Raw genomic sequence first — 22557 nt, 5'->3', positions numbered from 1 at the left:
GACAGACAGAAAAATATGTAGGATTTCAGAAATCTCAAATGAACAACACTCATCGATGACAATGATGAGGATGATGACTTAACACTTAGGTTAAACTCTAGAAAAACTAGACTGGCTACTTTTTTTGGAGCCTTACTTGAGTGCATCACATGTTTCTTACGATTAACAAATTTAATCATAGAAACTAGAGAAACTAGCGAAACAGGCCGCACTGGTTGGATTGGATTCCATTCCTTCTCTATCTTGAGTACCGTTGCTTCAGACTATTCTCCAAACATTTTCCAGCCCCCAGAGCTCACCTGGCAGTAGAGACACACCAGCTCTCACCTGGGCTCACCTGGCGTTAGAGACACGCCCACATAGAGCTCACCTGGCAGTAGAGACACACCAGCTCTCACCTGGGCTCACCTGGCGTTAGAGACACGCCCACATAGAGCTCACCTGGCAGTAGAGACACACCAGAGCTCACCTGGGCTCACCTGGCGTTAGAGACACGCCCACATAAAGCTCACCTGGCAGTAGAGACACACCAGCTCTCACCTGGGCTCACCTGGCGTTAGTGGCACGCCCACATAGAGCTCACCTGGCAGTAGAGACACACCAGCTCTCACCTGGGCTCACCTGGCGTTAGTGGCACGCCCACATAGAGCTCACCTGGCAGTAGAGACAAGTCAGCTCTCACTTGGCATTAGAGACACACCAGAGCTCACCTGGGCTCACCTGGCATTAGAGACATGCCCAAATCTCTCTAACATGTTCCGGGCCCCAGCTCTCACCTGGCAGTAGAGACACGCCCACATAGAGCTCACCTGGCGTTAGAGACACGCCCACATAGAGCTCACCTGGCAGTAGAGACACGCCCACATAGAGCTCACCTGGCAGCAGAGACACGCCCACATAGAGCTCACCTGGCGTTAGAGACACGCCCACATAGAGCTCACCTGGCGTTAGAGACACGCCCACATAGAGCTCACCTAGCAGCAGAGACACGCCCACATAGAGCTCACCTGGCAGAGAGACACGCCCACATAGAACTCACCTGGCAGTAGGGACACGCCCCCATAGAGCTCACCTGGCAGTAGAGACACGCCCACATAGAGCTCACCTGGCAGTAGTGACACGCCACATAGAGCTCACCTGGCAGTAGAGACACGCCCACATAGAGCTCACCTGGCAGTAGAGACACGCCCACATAGAGCTCACCTGGCAGTAGCCGATCTTGGGGTTCCTGGAGGCGTAGGCGGTGAGCACCTGCGCAGGGCGGAGATGCCCGTGTCGCTCTGGAAGGCGGGGTGCTCGGGCAGCGAGCGGTGGAGGTCCTCTCGATCTCGTCCGTGGCCAGGGTGGAGGTGCCAGGGAGTGCTCCACAGCTCCGTGTAGTAGCCGGGGTGGGTGGCCATGTCGTTCACCGCCCCTACGGACCACACAACCGCACAACCACCCTCCCGATCAGTCAGAGCCCAGCTCCAGCTTCTCATTTCATCATTCAAATATTAAACTACCATTTCTTACACTTCAGGTCAGTCTAAAGAATCTAATAAAACCACCGCATGACTCATAAAATCGGTTACTCTTTCTTCTTTACAATGTGAACATATTTCTACAGCGCCGGATTAAGAGAAGAGTTGAGATCTGAATGATTTGTACTCTCGTGCTGCTTTGTTCACCAACGATGACTCCTGTCTGAGAATCAGAGGTTCCAACATGGAGAGGTTCAGGAGTAGCAGTAGATAGAGCAAGGGGAGGAGGAGAGGGTGGAGGAGGTGGAGGAGGAGTAAGAGGTAGAGAAGATGGGAGGACATGGAGGAGTAGGTGGAGGACATGAAGGAGGATTAAGAGGGGGAGGAGAAGTTGGAGGAGGAGTAAGAGGTGGAGGAGATGGAGAATGAGTAAGAGGAGGAGAAGGTGGAGGAGGAGTAATAGGTGGAGGAGGTGGAGGAGGTTGAGGACGTGGAGAGGATAATTAAGAGGTGTAAAAGGTGGAGGAGGTGGAGAGGAGGAGCGATAGGTGGAGGAGGCTCACCTGAGAACAACATCCACAGCTCTCCTCGGAGCGCCTCGGGAACGCCGCGGACGATCAGGTCCCGGGTCTTCTTGGTGAAGAACATGCTGGTTCCTCGACCGTACTCTGTGAAGTGGATGTTCCACGACTGCTCCTTCATCTTCTCCTTCAGCTGGAGAAGAACACACAAAGTATGACCCCGTTAACGGGAGAACATCGAGGAATGAACCTCCCTTGAAGACGGAGTCACTTCTCTTTTAGAAGGAGGACAGAGATTAACTTCTGTCTATATCAGGGAACAGAGAAGACACAGGCGTCTTTACACTTTACACTTTACACAGGTCTTTACACTCGTACTTGCATTTCCCAACTTATTTTCATTCGCGTAGCTTTCATGGAGTTTTGTAGTTGTACTATTTATGTATTGCATGCGTTCCATCATGTGAAATCGTTTGTTACATGAAACATTTCTTTTTTTTTGTGTAACTTTGTGCTGCGTCTTCAGCAGGACTCCCTGAAGAAGAGACCTCGCATCTCAACGGGATCTTCCTGGCTCAATCAAGGAGAAATTAAAAATTAAAAAAATGCATTAGTGATTCAAAGCATCGTCCGCACAAAAGTCTCCCAAAAAGGTCATCTTTATAACGTAGAGATGGTGAACAGACGTAGATACATGTGAACCTCCTCACCACCCCCCCTCATTCATGAGGTGCCCCCCCGGCCCTCAGTCGGCCCAGCAGGCGGGGGTCATGAGCCCCGGGTCTAGTGTCTCCATGCTCACCATCTTGGGGTCCAGGTTCTCCACGTCCTGCGGGTGGAAGACGGTCATGAGGGCCTCCGTGCTCACGGCCTTGCTGCTGTCCCTCTGGCCCACCATCAGCGTCACGTCGTCGGGGTTGTCCTCGAAGTGGTTGATCAGCGTCTGGCACTCCCCCTTGATGGTCTGGGGAGGGCCGGGGTATGAGACACACACGCCCTGAACCTGTTGATGGGCGGAACCTTTCTGTTTGCTTAACCTCTTCTACCACTTCCAGACACGTACCGTTCCTGTTCCTACGTTTACTTTGCGATCTGTCCAATTATTTGTTTAACTTGGTACTGCAGCCCTGTCAAACATTGTGTAGCTACTCCAAAGTTGACTGTCTGCTTTATACCTAATATACATGTATATACATTTAAATGTAGATCGGATTGTTTACGATCACGTTCTGGACCGTTACATGTGAAGGCAGTTGGACACTCAAGAGAGAGAGAGATCTCTCTCTCTCTCTCTCTCTCTCTCTCTCTCTCTCTCTCTCTCTCTCTCTCTCTCTCTCTCTCTCTCTCTCTCTCTCTCTCTCTCCTCTCTCTCTCTCTCTCTCTCTCTCTCTCTCTCTCTCTCTCACCAACCGACTCCTAACGGAGCGTACCTCGGTGGAGGCCGAGTGCTGCGGGCTGCTGGCGATGCCGCAGCGGCTCCGGATGGTCCCGGCCAGGCGTTCGTAGTACCGCACCTCCGAGAAGCGGAGCGCCCGCTTGCCCCGCACGCACACCGTCAGCGACCGGCTGCTGGAGTCGGGCTTCTCCACGCTGACCACCTGGAACAGACATCACCCCCGTTACACTGACCGCCTGGAACACTGACCCCCTGGAACAGGCATCAGCCCCGTAACACTGACCGCCTGGAGCCAACATCACTTCCTCTGTTACACTGACCTCCTGAAAGGTCCTTAAATAAAGTATGAAATATTGAATAAAAATCAATTAAATAGAAGTTACTATACCTCTACGACTTACCAGTTTAAATAAAAGGCAAAAATGATAATAAAACAACTGTTAGTAGCAGAGTTATAATGTGAGCATTAACCGTCTCAAAGGTTCATGTCGGTTTCAATAAACCTTGAACCCCTTTCCACTCCACTGCTTTAATGACATCACTGTCGTCATACGCTTGGTCGGTACGCCAGCTCACAGAACCCCCCCCGAGCGGACGCCCTCTGGGCCCAGGGTCCCCCGGGCGGGCCCTCACCTCGCGGATGGGGATGATGACGTGGCACTGGGTGCCGTCCTGGCTGGCGAAGCAGAGGTAGCTCTCCGAAAGGCAGATCTTCCCCAGGGCGTTGAAGTGGCTGAAGGGCACCCACAGGAAGCTCTCGTGGACCTCCAGGAGGTTCTCCTCCCGGGGGAGGCGGAAGAACATCCGGAACTGCTCGCTCCTGGCGTGGGTCTCCAGACCTCTGGAGGAGAGGGGAGACGCAGGGGGTCAGACCCAGACCCAGAGGTCAGCCTCCGAGGTCAGAGGTCAGCGCCAGACCCAGAGTTAAGGCTCAAAGGTCAGCCCCAGACTCAGTGATGGGGATGACCTCTGTTTGGTACGAGGGTAGGTGACGGATGAGTGACTCTACACTATGATGTGAGTGGAGGTGATGTCCTCCTCATTCAAATGCTGCGAGGGTAGGTGACGGACGAATGATTCTATGTGAGCGGCGGTGACATTCGACAGTGAGGGCAGGTGACATCAACGTGGTTGTTATATTCTCTACTAATACCGTGACAGTAAGCCACTGATCAGCGTCTTCTTCCGATTCTAATAATGTCAGGGCAAAGGATTCAATACTATATTAATGCAAAGGATGTAAGATTACTTTATAATACTGTGGACTCAGAGACCTCCTCTACAGAATAATACTGTGAGGGAAGGTGCCTAATATTTTCTCTTCTCTTCATTATAATAACGTGAGCGGAGGTGACCTACATTTATAACACGGCAAGCGGAGGTGAGTAATAATGCCCAGCCTGACTTTAAAACCTTTAGGAGTGCAGGACAATGTACAGCTCACACAGCGTAGCTAAGAATAGTGTTCCTGAGTGGAGTAACTGGAACAAGTGCTGTTTCCGCGTGTGGCGGAGAATGCCCAGAGCTCACCACTGGGAATATGCACCTAGCTGGACCCTGTTTGGGAAAACAAGGACACTTTCACTCTGGGTGCCGTGTTGCTACGGGCGGTCTGAGCAGCATAATGATGCGTAACACAAACACTGCCGATCCACCAGGGACCAGGGAAGACCTACTTACCAATCTATAACATCCTGTAACCTCATGCTCATCTTCTGTAAAGCCCCACAGACGTCAACTCATAATCAAAAGCGTACAAATTCCTGCATCACAAAGAGTTTAACTGAAATAAATTAGAATCAATCCTCCTCCAGGGCATTGTGGTTTGTATAAGCCGTCGCACAGCCATGGAGTGTATTAGAGGAGACAGGATTACAAGCAGTATCCCTTTCTATCAGCACCACACCCAAACCCAGTCGGTCGGTCCCAACCTTTCAGACCTGGCACCCCATATTCAGGTATAACAAATTAATGCAACCCCAAATTCTTAAGTCTTTGTTCATTTACACATTATTTCGCCCAAATACGTTCTAAGGGACCGAAGTCCAATTCCTCGTTTGTTCGCAAACCTGGCCAATAAAGCTGAATCTGAAATCAACATCTGTCTGAGACTTTAACATCCCAGATATCGTGAGCGCATCACACCACACTAGTTAGCTCGGGGTTACGGACTGTGATCCAAACAAGTCTAGACAGGTCTACTGCTGGACCCCCCAGCTGCAGCTAGGTGGCCTGAGTCGAGACAGATACCTCTAGGTCTGAGTATAGACAGGGTTGCTGAATCGGAGTCCGTCTGTGGAACTACTTCATCAAGTGAGTTTGCAAGTTGTTCGATTTTGTATTTAAAAAAACATATCTAAACCAATCTGTATTTACATCTTCGGGTGTGCTCTTGTTTCTCGTATCAAAGACCATGAAACCATGTGCTCGTCATCCAACTAAACCGAGCCTTAGTTCAGTGTGTTCTCCGTGTGGACCCGGACCCTGAGTCCAGCTGCAGTGCCGCCCACCTCTTAGTGATCTGCAGGGGGTCGCAGAGGCTGGGCTCGCGGTTGAACGACTCCTTGTCGAAGAGCCTCTTGACGGAGTAGTCGGCCAGCTGCTCCATGAGCAGGAAGGTCTCGTGGAGGTGCAGGAACATGGAGAAGTAGTGGTTCTCGCCGTGCGCCTGCACGTGGATGCTCTCCGTCAGGATCACGTTCGACGTCTTCTCCAGGCGCCAGATCTCATCCCAGGAGATCACCAGCTTCACTGGAGCCCACAACACCAGGGAGGAGACATCATCACCCAGCTGTCTATCAATACATCTGTCCACCCATCCATCTATCTCCCCATCTGTCTAATTATGAGTCTATCTATGAATAGCTGTGTGTCTTCAGCGGACCCCCTCTCACCAGGGAGGAGGAGCCCTACTGGGACTGAACTTTAGGTCTTCAGTCTACATCATGACCATCATCTGTGAGAGAAGGTGTAGGCCACAGTACTGAACCACTAGTCCTCCATCATCTGTGAGAGAAGGTGTAGGCTACAGTACTGGAACACTACTCCTCCATCCCCTGTGAGAGAAGGTGTAGGCTACAGTACTGGAACACAACTCCTCCATCATCTGTGAGAGAAGGTGTAGGCTACAGTACTGGAACACTACTCCTCCATCCTCTGTGAGCAGGTGTGGGCGTTACCTTCGGCGCCCAGCAGGTAGGAGTAGAAGCAGAGGAAGTTGGTGCTGAGGTAGAGCCAGCCCTGGCAGGGCACGCGGCCCCTCCAGTAGCTGCAGGAGTAGTAGGTGACCAGCTTCTCCTTGGCCGGCAGCTCGAACCACTTGTGGAACCGGAGCAGGGCCTCCCTGAACCTCTCGGGGTCCTCCTCCTGCACCATAGAGCTCTTGCCCTCCTCGGCGATCAGACCCTGCGGGGGGGGGGGGCGCACACAGCCGGGGTGATGAGGCACTGGACCTGGGGCCAATCACACGCGTTCTCACTCGGCCTCTCACTCACTCTGCCTCTCTCACACTCTGCCTCTCTCACACTCTGCCTCTCTCACACTCACTGCCTCTCACACTCACTGCCTCTCACACTCACTGCCTCGCACACTCTCTGCCTCCCTCACTCTCTGCCTCTCTCACACTCTGCCCCTCACTCTGCCTCTCACACACTCTGCCTCTCACACTCTGCCTCTCTCCCCCTCTGCCTCTATCTCACTCTGCCTCTCTCTCACTCTGCATCCCTCACTCTCTGCCCCTCACTCTCTGCCCCTCACACTCTCTGCCTCTCACACTCTCTGCCTCTCACACTCTCTGCCTCTCACACTCTCTGCCTCTCACACTCTCTGCCTCTCACACTCTCTGCCTCGCACACTCTCTGCCTCTCACACTCTCTGCCTCTCTCACTCTCTGCCCCTCTCACTCTCTGCCCCTCTCACTCTCTGCCTCTCACACTCACTGCCTCGCACACCCTCTGCCTCTCACAGACAGAGACAGTGACAGCGAGCCAGACAGAGACAGACAGAGATGACAGAGAGACAGAGAGTCAGACAGCCAGAGACAAATGAGACAGAGAGCGACAGAGAAAGAGACAGTGAGCCAGACAGAGAGAGAGCAAGAGAGAGAGAGAGAGAGAGAGAGAGAGAGAGACTGAGACAGATTGAGTTGTGATGATGAATGATGCTTTAGGGAAGAGGAGAAGGTCTTCTAAAAGTCAAAAGCAATCCAACAAGCATCTCTTCATGGACTTGTTGTGTGAGATGCATTTGAAGTGGATGATTGTTGTTTCAGATTCAAACACGAGCATTTCTCAGCTGAGTTGGATGCAGTCAGTCAGAGCTCCACATGAGCCATCTGCTGTGTGTGTTTGAACCAGGACCAGGGACCTGTGATACCATGACGCTGTATAACAACAAGGGTACACCAGCAACATGGAGGACATTTCATACCCTGATCTTTCCCTGGACGAAGCTGGTGATGTCATCGCTGGAGTCGAACACGGCCAGAGTCCTCATGATGTTCTGCTGCAGCCAATCCCAGTGCTTCACAATCTCCTCCTTGGTGCCACCTGACCCAGGGAACAACGTACGCACAAACTCAGTATTCACCAGTTACTCACTACTAACACTACACAAACCAACTCTATAATCACTAATTACTCACGACTAGGTACTAACAATATACAAACTCTATATAACCATGCATCAACCCTATATTACTTAACTACATAATTATGTATCAACACTATTTGAACTTAACGCTATAAATGTATGCTGCAACTCTTATAATGTGCTCTATGTCATCATGTTATATCACTTTATAAATTCATCTCGATGTAATCCTGTTCTATCACCTCATAAACTGAACTCTATGTCATCGTGTATCACTATATAAACTGAACTTTATATAATCGTGTAATATCAATTTATAAACTGAAGACTTCGTCATTGTAGATCAAATGAAGGCATTAAGAACATTACAATAACATATTTTAAGAGCCCCTATTGGCTCTCCCCCTAGCTGTGATGTTAATGTTAATTACAAGCCCTTTAGAAATCGACCCATTAGTGACATCACAAGTAGGAGTGTCCACCCAGATGTGTGATGATCCGCCTACCAGCCGACCCAGTGGACTCCACCAGCAACACAGTAGCGCTGATCTATCCCATCATGCATCTGGGGTGGACGCACCGACCTGTGATGCCACCACATCCCACCTGGGGGACCAATCGGGGCCCTTCGGCTGCTGCTGGGGACACGTACCGCACGCGATGGACCAGTAGACCTGAGAGTCGGGGGTGAGGTGTAAGATGCGGAACGGAGCCACCTTGGATGTGGAGTCCATGACCGTGTCCAGGGTTCCCACCAGCAGACCTGGAACAACACTTTACTCTCAACCGACGATCCGACCGGCAGAGTTCGACCGCCCACGTGAAAGCCTCGACAACACGCAGAGATCAGCCTTACATGCGCTTAACATAATGAATACTGCCATGAATCTAACCGCAATCCCTGCTCCTGCCCACTACTGACAACGAGAGGGCTCCATGACTTATCTGTAATATGTCCTCGATGAATTATTAACAAGGTCGATGCTGAGGCCTGTTTCTCTCTGAAACGCGGCTTCAGCTCAGTCTAAGTATGTTTCACAGGCCTACTCAACATCTCAGTCGACCACTGTGCTTTAACTGTCGTCTTTACCACTGAGTTCGTACAACAGTGAAGAAGACAGGTGTTTACCACGTCACTAGAGCAGATATACGACATGTGTGAGAGAGAGAGAGAGAGAGAGAGAGAGAGAGAGAGAGAGAGAGAGAGAGAGAGAGAGAGAGAGAGCTTCAGCATGCTCGCACAGTGTCAGCTGGTATTTAGTCCACACTATCATTAGAGAGCGTGATTGTTTGTCAGTCTAAACCCCTCTCATTAACACCCATTAACGCGAGAAAAGTGAAGTGAGGGTGATGGTGGTGGGGATGACGAAGATGTCTAGTTTAGTTACAGAACAACCTCCTTCAAGCTGTCAGCTCCATAGAGGAGGATTTCCTCTATGTAATCATGTGTTAATGTAATGTGTGTAGACATAGCTCCATGAACCACTGAGTGGTGATAATACAAACGTTTTGGGAGCCAGATGTGAAAGCACAGCTGTGTTTGTTGATCTAGAGTTCAGTAATGGGGAAGGAAATGTGGTTGAAAAAAAAAAAAATTAATATTAGGTTAAATCTGACTGCTCAGACTTGCGGGTTAAGTCAACATCCTCATGCATACAAACCATCAACTAAGCAGACGTGGAAAAAAAGCGAGAGGAGACATAGGAGACGTAGCAGAAAGAGGGAGAGCTGGTACTCACACAACACAATAAGCAACTAGTGAAGCATAGGAGCTATGCATTGTGATATATATTTATATATATACATTATATATACCTGTTGCCATACGCATTTTACTCTCCTCTACCCTTGCCGTTAGTTTCTACAATACCTAGAGGTTTCCATGGAGCAGTTACTGCGTCTGAGATTCAATGTTAATCACCGTGATGTCTGAAATAAGCCTTTAATCACCGACACCAGACCGTTATTACTCAAACTACGGTGATGTTACCTGTCAGCCCGCCTGCCCCTTCCCCGTAGCCCCGTCTCCTCTGCAGCACGAAATAATCATTGTCATTCTCAGTGACCCAGAGTTTAAAGGCGTTCTTCAGCAGGATCTCCTCCGGCTTCAACCACATGTTGGGGGTCTGGTGAGAGGAGTTATCCTTCAGATCCCCTCCGCATGTCAGGAGATATATATTTATATATGTTGGTGTTCTGGAGGTTTGTTTGTTCGAGTCCCTCCCTGCTGCCCACGTCTACAAGACATGAAGCCAAATAACAGCGATGCCGCGCGGAACCATGGGACTTGTAGTTTGTTTTGAGCAGTGTCTGTGTGTATTCCTGGCGTTTGTCGTTTCATATATTTTTTCAGCCGGTTGAATCGTGTGCTTCTTTTGTGGTTGTAGTTTATGCAGGAAAATAAACGGTCTGTTTACAAATTGCGTGTTGTATTTTCTGTTTTAGGAAGATGTATCACAACCAGGATATGAAGAGCGTCATACAAATGGAAGCTTTATTAAAGTGATACTGAGAAACAGAGGAGATAATAATAAATATTATATCAATTAATACGATGAAAATAAAAATATACACATTTACTGGGAAATTAGATGCCAATGGATGGCGAATTCAAGTATTTTTTCCAATAAGTTTATGGAAAAATTGCAAAAGAAAATCTGTATAGTCATATGACGAGGAGGAAGGAGCTATGTAATATCGCGATGTGTTACAGAACGATTCAAACGCCTCCGTAAGATGCGGCGGGAATTAAAAGAAACCGACGTACGACCTAAGAAAATGAATGGATTTAATGTATCTGTTAGACGAAACTAAGGCGAAACATAATAAATAAAAAATTGGAAGTCGGGGAGAAAACGGTTCGTTAGGTTAGCGTGACGTCGGCGGGGAGCTACCGTTAATACTTCCTGGGTTTGTAAACAAACCATCCGCAGGTTTGTAAAAATCGATAAGAAAGAAGAATTATAGCGATATTAAATCTTAAAACATTAGCGTGTAGGTGGTCTGTGATGGAGAGCGCCCCGGCTGGCGCTGCGTCATCACTCAGTACTAACATAAACAATAACAACAGAGTGAGTGACTTTCCTGCCCCAGAAACGACTTTAGAACAACTATTCTCCTCTCGGTCTCTGAAAGTCACGGTGGACGACGGGGTGCCCGTGGCCGTTATCTCCGTCCAGAGGTATCTATCGGAGAAGGTTTTCTGCAGTGATCAGCCCCACGATCCACATGACAGCTACACCTACGACGTGACGGTGACGGACGGCGTGCGGAGGACCAGAGGCGTCCTCCACCGCAGTCTGAACCGGCTGGTCCACAGCAACACCCTACGCCCCGGGGTGCAGATCCGCATCACCGGCTGCTCCTTCGTGTACAACGAGCAGCGGCTGGGCCAGGGCCACATCTGCATCGAGAAGGTCCAATGCGATGAAGGGGCGAGGAGGAGTCCGCTTCTGGACGGCCTCAAGGTATTATGGGAGGGATTCAGTGGCACTATTGCGACCTCATTGACGTTTGCGGCGTTTTAGAAGTAATGTTTGCACTCAATGCACTCCGTATGAAAGGACCTGGGTTGTCTGTCGGTGCTGACCAAGCATGGCATGGAGAACGTCGGGGTGCGAGATGACTTTCCTCTCAAGACGAGCAGCAAACATTACCTCCCTCTCTGGAACAACGAAGACCCAGAAGGAGAGCAGTGGTTTCCCCCGCGCACCACGCCTGACCTGGTTCTGGACGGTGAGATGATGCACCATAAAGGGTCTGGGTTCAAACCCCGAAAGGACCCCTAACCCCTACCTGCTCCCTAATGACCTGTCTCTGTACCGTCTAACCCCTACCTGCTCCTTAATGACCTGTCTCTGTACTGTCCAACCCCTACCTGCTCCTTAATGACCTGTCTCTGTACTGTCTAACCCCTACCTGCTCCTTAATGACCTGTCTCTGTACTGTCCAACCCCTACCTGCTCCTTAATGACCTGTCTCTGTACTGTCTAACCCCTACCTGCTCCTTAATGACCTGTCTCTGTACTGTCTAACCCAGGGGTCACAAACTCAACTTACCTGGGGGCCGCTGGAGGTAGAGTCTGGGTCAGGCTGGGCCACAAAAAGTATTCCACAAAAAAAAGTCTATGATTAGATCACGTTGGCTATGTAATCGCTGACAACAGGGGACATTTCATAGTGGTTGGTGGAAACGGGACATTTTAGCGTCCTTTGGCTTTTGTCGGGACTCAGGACATGCAACTCAAAATTGGGACTGTCCCGGCAAAACCGGGACATCTGGTCACCCTATCACAAGTGATAAAAAAGCGTGGCAAGCGACTCAGCAAAAATGTGCGTTTGACAACAACGCGCGGGCCGCACTAACACTAAACTTTGATGTCAGGTAGGGGGCCACAAAATATCATCCCGCGGGCCTCAATTGGCCCCCGGGCCGCGAGTTTGAGACCCCTGGTCTAACCCCTACCTGCTCCTTAATGACCTGTCTCTGTACTGTCTAACCCCTACCTGCTCCTTAATGACCTGTCTCTGTACTGTCTAACCCCTAGCTGCTCCTTAATGACCTGTCTCTGTACTGTCTAACCCCTACCTGCTCCTTAATGACCTGTCTCTGTACTGTCTAACCCCTAGCTGCTCCTTAATGAGCTCTATCACAGAGTTACCTGTTAGTCTCTTTAGATAACGATGGTCAGTGTTATCCGAGCTGATCTCCATAATAGAGTTATGTTATTGCTGTCATGTTTCTAACCTGACGGCCGTTCCGAACGTCCCAGCGCCCCCTGCTGACCGGCTGCCCCCGTGCCCCCTAGTGTCTAGCGTCACGTTGCTGTGCGACCTGGAGTCGTCGCTGGGCTACGCGCGGGGAGGCCCGCCCCTCCTGGTCAGGGTCATCCATAAGTCCAGGCTGCGGTACTACGGGAAGTGTGACATCGTCGACGCGAAGAAGAAGGCGGACTACCCCTACCACGTGAGTGTCTGCCGGTAATGGAGCCCAGGCCTCATCGATTTGACTCTTCTTTACCGCACATGATTGCACTTACCACACTTTAACACACCACAATTCAATATTCGGTCACTGGCAACAGTTTGTATTCTAACGTGTTTACGAAGAGAAAGAATAAAGGATCAAACGCATCCAAGAAGTGGAACTGAATTATTTTACCAACGTGCGTCACAAGCGTCTCCTCCCGCGGTTAGCCCCTGGCGCCTACGTTTGAACGCCCGGCCGCTACAGCCAGCGCTGCCCCCCCTTGTGTCCAGGCGTACCTGGAGGTGGCGGACCAGAGCGGGGCCATGTCGCTGGTGCTGTGGAGCGAGCTGTGTCTGGACTGGTACCACAGCCTCCACGTGGGAGCCGTCCTCTACATCCACAAGTACACCGTCAAGGACAGCTACGCCAACAGGTCCCGCCCCCAGATGGAGCACCACTGCCTCAGGGTGTTCAGGTCAAAAGGTGCGTGGGGGGGGGGGGGGGGGGGGGGGGTGTTGTGTGTCAGGTGGTGTTAGGTGGTGTTCCACAGTTTCCTGGTCCCTGGTGTCACCTTGGGGTTCTCTGGGTTGGGCGGAGGTTCCTGGATGAAGCCCTCACTTTGTTTTGAGATGTAGAGTTGGAATGAAATCCCAAACACTCGATGGGAGAGCAGCTTCCACCGAATCGTCCTGAAACAGGCTCTCTCATTTAAATAAATGCTTGTCAAGCTTTGGTTGAATCAATTTCGAACACGGGTATTGACCTGGACGGAGAGACACGTGATGGTTGCCGGAAGCCAACACAGACGAAGTGGTTGAGAACGAGACGGTTATGAATGTGTGATAGGTGCTCGTAAAACGATCTGGATGGTGAGTGGCCCCCTCTTCCTCCTCTTCCTCCTCAGAGATCTCCCTGAACCGCCGCAGCACGGCCCCGGTTCTCTCCGTGGTTCCTCAGAAGAACCTCCCGGTCCAGTGGGGGCTGCCGGACGTGGCCTACAGGTTCACCTGCAGGTACCGACCTCACTCCTCCGCGACCTCCGACCTCCGACCTCCAGGGACACGTCCCTCAGGGGGGGACCGGAAGGCCATGTGAAGTCTTCTTCCCGGGGCTTCTAGTGTTCCAGGGGGAACTTCCGGCTCCAGGAGAACGTTCCAGAAGCCGCTCTGACCCGCGTGTCTTCCCGTAGGTCCGAGTTGGAGAACCTGGCCCCCAACACGGCCTGTGATGTCATCGGTCTGGTGACGTTCGTCGGCCGCGTCCAACGAATCAGATGCCAGGGTGACAAGGGTAGGCCCCGCCCCTTTTGAAGGAGTTCAATCCGGTCTCTAGTATGACTTCCTACCTGGCTGTTTGTGATCCTGTTGTTGCCCGCTCAAGGTTCTGGGTTCGATCCCCAATGTCCTCAGCCTATCTAAGCTGAGCCCTAACTCCTACCTGCTACTCAGTGTCCTAGCATCTTATCCTAGCTATCTTTGGTGTAAACGGGGAATGGGTTAACCTAGCGATTGTTAATGCTTGGCACTATGAGCATCCTTACTGTACCGACAGAGATATATTGTTGTTTCTCTTTCTTCTGACAAATGTACTCATTGTAAGTCGACTTTGGATAAAAGCGTCTGCTAAATGCCCCAGATGTTAATGTCAATGTCCCGTAGCTCGATCCCCTGTAGATCCGTTAGGGTCAAAGCTTTGGCTAACCCGACCGCTAGTACTAGTGACCCAGATTGTGTGTTCCGTCTCAGGGCCCGAGAAGTTCTGGACGTACCGCTGGGTCCACGCGCTGGACGGCTCCTCTCAGCGGCCGTTCATCCTGGAGATCTTCTCCTGCTCCCAGCCCGATGTCTTCCACGCCATCTGCCCCAGTGAGTCCACACAACTTTATTAGTCTGGATCACAGTGACGGGATCAAACACAGCATCACCTAGTCCTGGTGGATTACTGATTAGCACTCCTTATGTATATACTGTACATACATACTGCATACTGATGTGTACTCTTCATGCTCCTACTGTACACACTGCATACTGATTTAGTACTCTTAACTTTTAGACTCGACATACTGCATACTGATAAATACTTTTTATATATATACGGTACATATATATACAACGTTCTACATTCATATTTTTGTCACGATTAATTCATGTTGATTGTTTAAAACCTCTTGTCCTCTAACTCAATGCAGGACGATTTATGTATAATATACGTAAAATAATATACATGCCCGCTTGGCTACTTGCCAACTGCTCTTCCACTGTACGAAGCTCTTGACTAATAAAGTTGGTGTTGAACGGCGTGTGCTTCCGTCAGTGACCTACCTGGTGTGCACCCAGATGAGGGTGTGTCCGGGGGCGTCGGCTCCCTTCCTCACCTCCAGCTGTGAGACGCAAATCTTCATCACAGGTAATCAATCAATCAATCAACCAATCAATCATCAGGTTGAAGGAGCCCACAGCCAGGGAGAAAGGATATATTATTATAAATGTGTAATATTTATACCTGATAACTCTCTGTGGTTCTGACTCTGCCAGGCCACCACCGAGGACAGCCGTACGTGTCTGACCCCCGGGTGAAGGAGTTCATCAGGTGGACCAAGACCCTGAAGGACGGAGCGGTTCTGGACAAGACCCTTGTGGGGGGCCACTACTGCTACCCCCCGGCCCCGCCCGTCTTCACACAGCCCCTGCACAACGGCTCCGGTGAGGGGAAGCTTCTGGAGGGACTCGAACCTTCTGGAAGGGACTAGGACCTTCTGGAACGGACAAGGACCTTCTGGAGGGACTAGAACCTTCTGGAGGGACTAGAACCTTCTGGAAGGAGTAGAACCTTCTGGAGGGACTAGAACCTTCTGGAAGGAGTAGACCCTTCTGGAGGGACTAGAACCTTCTGGGGGCACTAGAACCTTCTGGAGGGACTATGGAATTCTGGAATTTTGAAATACTTTTGATCTTTTATCAAATTAAATTTTTTATTTCAATTATTCCTTTAGGGGATTATATCTAGAAATTGGAAGTAGCCAAATGTTCATCTAGTTTCTTTCTGGTTTCGGACGTTTTGATTGATCCCAGAGCAGAGTTATGCTGTTGTTATATCTTAGCTCTATGAGGTTATTTGGAAATGAACAGTGGAAGTAAAGCTGAGGTAAATGTAAATAAATCTGCACGTTCTTACTGGTCCAGTTCCGGTGGTGCTGGTGGCGGCGAGCGACCTGAAGGGGGCGCTAGAGTCCCTCCGCTACCGGGAGCACAAGCGGCTCGCTGTCCAGGGGCTCATCACGGCCGTGCGATACGTCCGGCTGCACCCCGACCCTTCGGAGCCGAACACCGACCCTTCGGAGCCGAACCCCGACCCTTCGGAGCCGAACACCGACCCCTCGGAGCCCAGCGGGGGAGAGGTGAACAGAACACTAGTTTACATTTTACTCACCGTAGTCATTCTTATCCATAGCGGCTAAATGCTGCCAAGTGAGGCTGAAGCAACCAAAGCTTAGCCTGCGCTGCGCACAAAAAAGTTCTGCATCAATAAGGCTATTACGTATTGTTAACATAATGCATTATTTTGTATTTATTTATTCAACTTAGTCTAGGTAAAAAAAAAAAAAAAAAAAAGGGGGTGGGTGAGTCTAGTTCAATTTCCATTGGTTACATTTTATACGTCGTTGTTGGGGAGACATTTCTGAGCAAGTTTTTTTATATATACATAATGAATTACCTTCCTGTACCTTCCGGCAGGTATCAGGTGAGGCTTCAGCGGGAACTTCAAGAGCTTCAACAGCGACATCGGCATCAGAACATCCCGATGTTGGACAAACGAAGAACGGGACTAGAGGTGGAACAGCGCCCTCTGGTGTCGCGTCCCCGTCGATCACAAGGAGGACTACCCCTAAAAAGAGGCGAGCATCGTGGAATTACATTTAATTAATTCAGACACAATTTCTGTACAATCTCGGTGCGTTTTTAAATATCGAATTGATTACCCCTCAAAAATGATAGCCTAATGTACAAGATATACATCCATATAGACATACATGTGTGTATTTATATATATATATAAAAAAATATATAATACTTTCATATATATAATATAGATTTTTATGTTTTCAGAAGTTTCCATCGCTTCTACTTGACTCGAGCCAAGATGAGAACAAAAAGGTAATTTACATTAACGCATGAAACCAGGTGACTCCACCCCCCCCTTCAGAGCTAATTTCACCCCAGGACCTACCAATTAACATTCTTAGGCAATATAATAATTATCGTAAAACATGAGCCAAACATTATCATTACCAGAACGAAGAATGACAAATCAAACAGAGGAGGCGCGTTGCCCCCCCTCCGGTGACCCGTAACGATGTTAAACCTTACCCTCCGTTTGAACCCGCTGAGGCCCGCTGTGAGTTGACGTGTCCGGGTTCTCCTGGTTCTGTCCCCCCCCCCCCCCCCCCAGGCTAGCAGGGGGGCCCGTCAGCCCGGACCCCCCAGAGGTCAGCAGCTCAGGGTCTGACTCGGACCTCCTGGACGTGGGGAGCACCCGCCAGGAAGGATCGGTGGGACCCCCCCCCCCCTGACCCCGGTACGTTGAGCAGCGTTGAGCTACGGTCCACTGGGTAGGCTGGGAGGCTGATCTATCAGCACACCTCTAGGTGGACACGCCCACCTGTGATGTCAGAAGCTGATGCCCCTCCCACCTGGGGGTAGGATACGTCCCCTTTAATGAAGTCTGTGCCCCCCCCCAGCAGCAGAGCAGAGCCCGCCGCTCCGCTGGGAGAGCCGTGATTGGTCGAGGCAGCGCGGGGAGGTGTCGACCCACCTGTGTGGGGAGGGGCTTCAGCCGGACAGCCTGGCCCGCCGGTTCTCCCTAGAGGAGAGGAGCGCCCTGCTGGCCTGGAGCGGACTCCCCTCCTCCCACTGGACCCCCCCGGACCCCCAGCCCGGCCGGGCCGCCCCCCCGGGGGCCGGGGCCCCAGGGGGGCGGCCCCCGGGGTACTACCACGCCACCATACTAGGTAGGACCCCCACTTTGGGCTCATGGGGTCACGCCTTGATGCGGAGGAGCTCAACATCAAAGGACAGTTGAGCCATAATAATAATAATAGTAACAATAATAATAATGCATTGTATTTTTATAGCGCTTTTCAGGCACTCAAAGCGCTTTACATAGCAAACAAACAACCAATAAATAAACCGCAAGAAAGCCAGAGCCATGCAATACAAATGTACCAGATCTTATTTTGTTTGTAGGCTATTAATGTTTGAATTAATGTTTTTTCATCTTACCTCGTTTGTCACTGAACTATCATTAAATGGCTCATTTCCCACGTACTAGGGATCTGGGTTCGGTTCTCAAAGCGTCTGCTAAATGACCGGAGAGTAAACAAGGATCCTCTGAGTTGTTGTTGTTGTTGTTGTTGTTGTTCAGGCATCAACCAGCAGGTGGCGCTGGACGCGGCGTTCTGCCCGGTGGTGTCGTCAGCAGACCCCCGGGCCGAGGGGCTCCCGCTGGACCCCCACGGGAACTCCCTGCTCTCCCTCCTCTCCGCCGGCTTCCTGTGCCCTCTGGGTGACCCCGTGACCCCCGACCTCCCCTCCCCAGGTAGGCCAGGGCTGGTTTTCTTACAGCCTGCGCGCAACGTGATCCCTGGCCAAACGTTAGCGATTGGTTATGGCAGATCCAGAGTGGCACTGGGCAGGTCCAATAGTTTTAAACTCCAACAGACACCCGCCTTCAAGTGAGTTAACGTTAGTCAATTGAGTGGGTCCAGACTAGCCTGGCACCGCCCACCTACCTACTTCCGCTCAATTTTCATCTCACTTCAGTAGTCAGTCTGGGTCCACGGTATATTCATGGCTTCCTTCGAAGCCAGATTTTTGGCGGTCCAATCAGCGAACAGAGGGAGCGGCTGAGAACGATGACGTCGAGGTCGCACACGGGTTTCAGTTGTAGTCAGAGGAAGACAATGGAGAAGGATACGAGAGAAGCTATTCGGTCTGTTGTGGGATCGCTGCCGAATATCGATCAATTAAAGCCGGAGCAAGATCAAGCTTTGCGTACAGTTCCTTTAACTCTTAAATTAGATAAACAAAACCTGCAGCTATCGTTCAGAGACATCTTCACGCTTCATCTTGTTTTGTTTGTGTACAGCCTGCGCGTGCGCGCAACGTGGTTTCCGGGCTGGTCCCGTCGCATGACATACTTCACGACCAAACGCTATGCGATTGGTTATGGCAGAAAGTGAGTGGCACTGGGCAGATCCAATCATTTTAAAACTTCAACAGAAACCCACCTCCAAGTGAGTGAAGGTTTGTCATTTGGGCAGTTCCAGACCTTCTGTACAAATGAAATGAAGTATGATGGTCTGGTAGGACCAGGCTAGTTTTGCGCTGCGTTCATGATAGTTCTCACTGGATGCACGAAAACACGGAAGGGAGGGGCGATCTGGCTCTGTTTGTTTGGGATCTCGCTTCAAATACCAACAGAAGCGACGTCACCCAACATCGCTGACACAACCTTTGATAGCTCATTCACAACGACGGTGCCAAGATAGTATCACAAGGCGGCCCCTGGGTCGTAACCATGGGGATGACACGCCCCCCCCCCCCCCCCCTCTCCTAGAACTCTCAGCCCATTAAAGAAAAGCAGACGAGATCACGCGCACATGACACAGGTGTGAACACATCACACCTGTGTCCCGGTGGCTCCAGCCCTGATTGTGAAGCATCAGAACCTGTGAGACCCCTTCTGTTCACAGCGCTGGGTCACTGCCTCCCTTCAGACGGGCTCAGGTCCGGCCGTGGTCTCCAGGGCCCAGTTTTTCAAAAGTAATCAAGTGGGATTTCAGATCACGGATTCAATCAAATCTTGGAAACGGGTTTTTCAAAGCAAAAGAGGGATTCCAAACTAAAATCAGTTCGTTATCCGACCTTACATTTGGTCGCATCTCTCCGCCGTGTCTTCCAGAGGAGGTCCTCCAGACGGCCGGGGAGCTGGAGGGGGCCCACCTGCTGTGCGTCCTGGACCTCTGCCACCTGGGGGGCGACCGGGTGGAGGTGCTGCTCAGCAAGGTGTACCGGGTCACCTAGGGGGCCGTCGCCCAGGGAACCACCCGCCCGGGGACCCCCGGCCCCCCGTCACCGGGCCCTCGTTGGTCATTAGGAGGTTAACGTGTTGATTTAACATTAAAACGTTTTTTAACTAAACACGTTTGGTTCTGTTGTTAAAATACTTTAAGAGTTTTAAGAGTTACTGCAGCAGGTAAGTGTCCCTCAGTGCTGGCCTGACATCACATCACTTAATTGAGTTAATCGTCAAGGACTCTGGATCGTAAACATGTACGCTTAAATTTAAACTGAAATTCACAACACGTGAATAATTGTACGGAACATTATATAATTTGTATCTAATTCTATTTTGGAATGTAAAAACATTTATTCATTATCTCAAAACAATTTCAACAGTATTTTAAAGCATATTTTGATGGTGAATACAGAAAATACCAAACGAGCCATTCGAGTGACTGCAACACAACGTGAACGTTCGCTAGTAAGACACCTCATCATGTTACAAAATCACCAGTGTTTCCCACAGACATTTTGGAGACTATGGGGGGGGGGGGGGGGGGTATGGAGCGATTGTTGACCGGGGGGGGGGGGAGGTTGTATGTCTTCAAACTTCGTCTGAGCAAAAAATAATAATAATAATAATATTTTTTTTTTTAATAATAATAATAATTCATGTGCACGCAGAGACTATGGCGGCCGAAATTAGACTATGGCGGGGCGCCATAGTCTCGTCAATGTGTGGGAAACACTGATCACCTATGTTTTAAAATCTTGTAACACATATTTATATTTATATATTTTTTTAACATAAAAGATAAGAGTATTTACTCTGGACCTTTTACATTTTCATGTACAATATCTTCAGGGTTTCTTCGCTCCAAGGGCAGAAGTGGCCGGAGTAATCGGATTTGTGTCCGAGCAGAAACCGTGGTCGGGTGTGGCAGTGTATTTCTCACTTGTGTTGCCGTCGCATTAAAAGTCACACTTTATAGGAAAACATAGATTCACCAAGCAACCGTGGACCGGCCAGAACAGCTCAGGTCAGACGGACACACTGGAACCAAACCAACATTTGAGCATCTTTAAACAAACAATGTCATCAACACTTCACTTCTCTGGACCCTTCGGTTCAGTCTCGAGTATATAAGACAATTATTAACACAATCCTGGATGAGCTAGAAAGGGGAGCAAAGCTAGGAGAGAGGAGGAAGTGAAGAGAGATGAAGGAGGGAGAAGAATCTAAGATGAGAGGAGAGCTCACATAAAGTCCCTCACACATACTCACACACATGTGGAGAATCTTTACATGTAGTCATTGTGACCTTTGTGTAAGTTTGTTACAAATGTTGGGTTGTTGTATATTGGACATTAAAAGTAATCGACTCGATCAGCTGTTTTTCCATTTTTATTGAAATCAGAAATGCGTTTTTACGTTATATTGTGCCGTCATTCATGAGTCCTAAATATAAACAAATAGTAATGATAAGATTATTATGATTCACACATTAATCCCCGAAACTAGTTCTACATAACTGCACCCATAAACAATTGTACAACAATAAACCTTTACGACCTTTATGATGAATATAATGTAATGTTATCCTTTACAAAGAGGTTATTTTTTTAATGTCAGGGTTATGTTCTCTCGGATCTCACATGGTAGAGATTCAAGTCATGAAACAACATTAGCTGTTTTGGTGGTTTGTTCGTTATATAATCAAACAAAGGTCCTAGTCTGTTTGATTGACAGGTGAGATGATCAGACGGGCAGATAATAAGCCTTCGCTAGTATTCCCTACAGAGGATTGGAAAGAGAGGCTTACTAAAGGTGCAGCCAGTAGCAGAGTAGATATGAACCCTGGCTTCCACTTCATAGAAGGAGACCCAACCCTTCATAATCATAATCAACAAACACCCCCACCTTCTGGAGCTCAGCTTTCAGAGGGAGACGAACAGCAGGGTTATCACTAAATACCAACCCATTCTTGTTGTAGGTAAGAATCCAGTAGCCAGTGTCTTTGAAGCAAAAAATCCAGTAAATCTTTTTTGCTTCAAAGACACTGTTTCCCCTTATACTAGCGACTTTATAAACACCAAAATTAGTTGTTCACATCATTGTGCACTTTCAAATTTTAGCCAAAGAAAGGAGGATGCCTTACTGCTTTCATCTTTACCAACATTTAAGTAAAAATTAAGACTGGAGAAAATTCAATGTGCCGCTACCATACAGTCTTTGACCGCTGACAGCCAGCTACGGAAACATTTAAGGAAGTTTTCCTTCATGTTGAGGTGATAGCTGACCATTATCGTCTCTCTTGCATGAAATGACCTACACTTGAATGACCTACACAAAAAATGTATATACATTTTAAACGGATTATACAAACTGAAAATTTTAAGTTTTTCTAACTTGGCATCTAATTGCGCTTTTCCACTGGGTACTGACATACTCTTAATCCGCTTTTTGCTTCGTTATCCAGTGGAGATTTAAGTACCACTCGATGTAGCTGTTTGTCATGGCAACGCCACATTAAAGCAATGCCTCGCATTCCCCGTTCGT

The 22557-nt window shown here is 49.5% G+C and overlaps 2 protein-coding genes across 2 annotated transcripts; one reads left to right on the top strand and one right to left on the bottom strand.

The window, feature by feature from the left end:
* Nucleotides 1-1048: 1048 nt before the first annotated feature.
* Nucleotides 1049-10429, bottom strand: LOC132462105 (TBC1 domain family member 8B-like). Its single transcript, XM_060057710.1, is given in 13 exon segments — nt 1049-1250; nt 1253-1321; nt 1324-1355; nt 1357-1414; nt 2024-2174; nt 2784-2945; nt 3412-3579; nt 4011-4218; nt 5888-6128; nt 6557-6782; nt 7806-7924; nt 8620-8730; nt 9958-10429. Coding segments are annotated over 13 exon segments (1821 nt in total). The 5' UTR covers nt 10085-10429; the 3' UTR covers nt 1049-1101.
* A 221-nt stretch (nt 10430-10650) lies between these two features.
* On the top strand, nt 10651-20135 carry radx (RPA1 related single stranded DNA binding protein). Its single transcript, XM_060056523.1, has 16 exons — nt 10651-11434; nt 11531-11702; nt 12776-12933; nt 13227-13419; nt 13841-13949; nt 14126-14226; nt 14682-14801; nt 15250-15342; nt 15471-15638; nt 16119-16333; nt 16671-16831; nt 17043-17090; nt 17386-17505; nt 17658-17944; nt 18358-18531; nt 19897-20135. The coding sequence occupies exons 1-16, from the start codon at nt 10976-10978 to the stop codon at nt 20016-20018; spliced, it is 2700 nt and encodes an 899-aa protein (XP_059912506.1). The 5' UTR covers nt 10651-10975; the 3' UTR covers nt 20019-20135.
* Nucleotides 20136-22557: the final 2422 nt, after the last annotated feature.

Source organism: Gadus macrocephalus, chromosome 7, assembly GCF_031168955.1.
Source record: "Gadus macrocephalus chromosome 7, ASM3116895v1".
NCBI classification, from domain to species: Eukaryota; Metazoa; Chordata; class Actinopteri; order Gadiformes; family Gadidae; genus Gadus; species Gadus macrocephalus.
The sequence above is the reverse complement of the archived record's forward strand: the minus strand, read 5'-3'. Positions and strand labels throughout refer to the sequence as shown.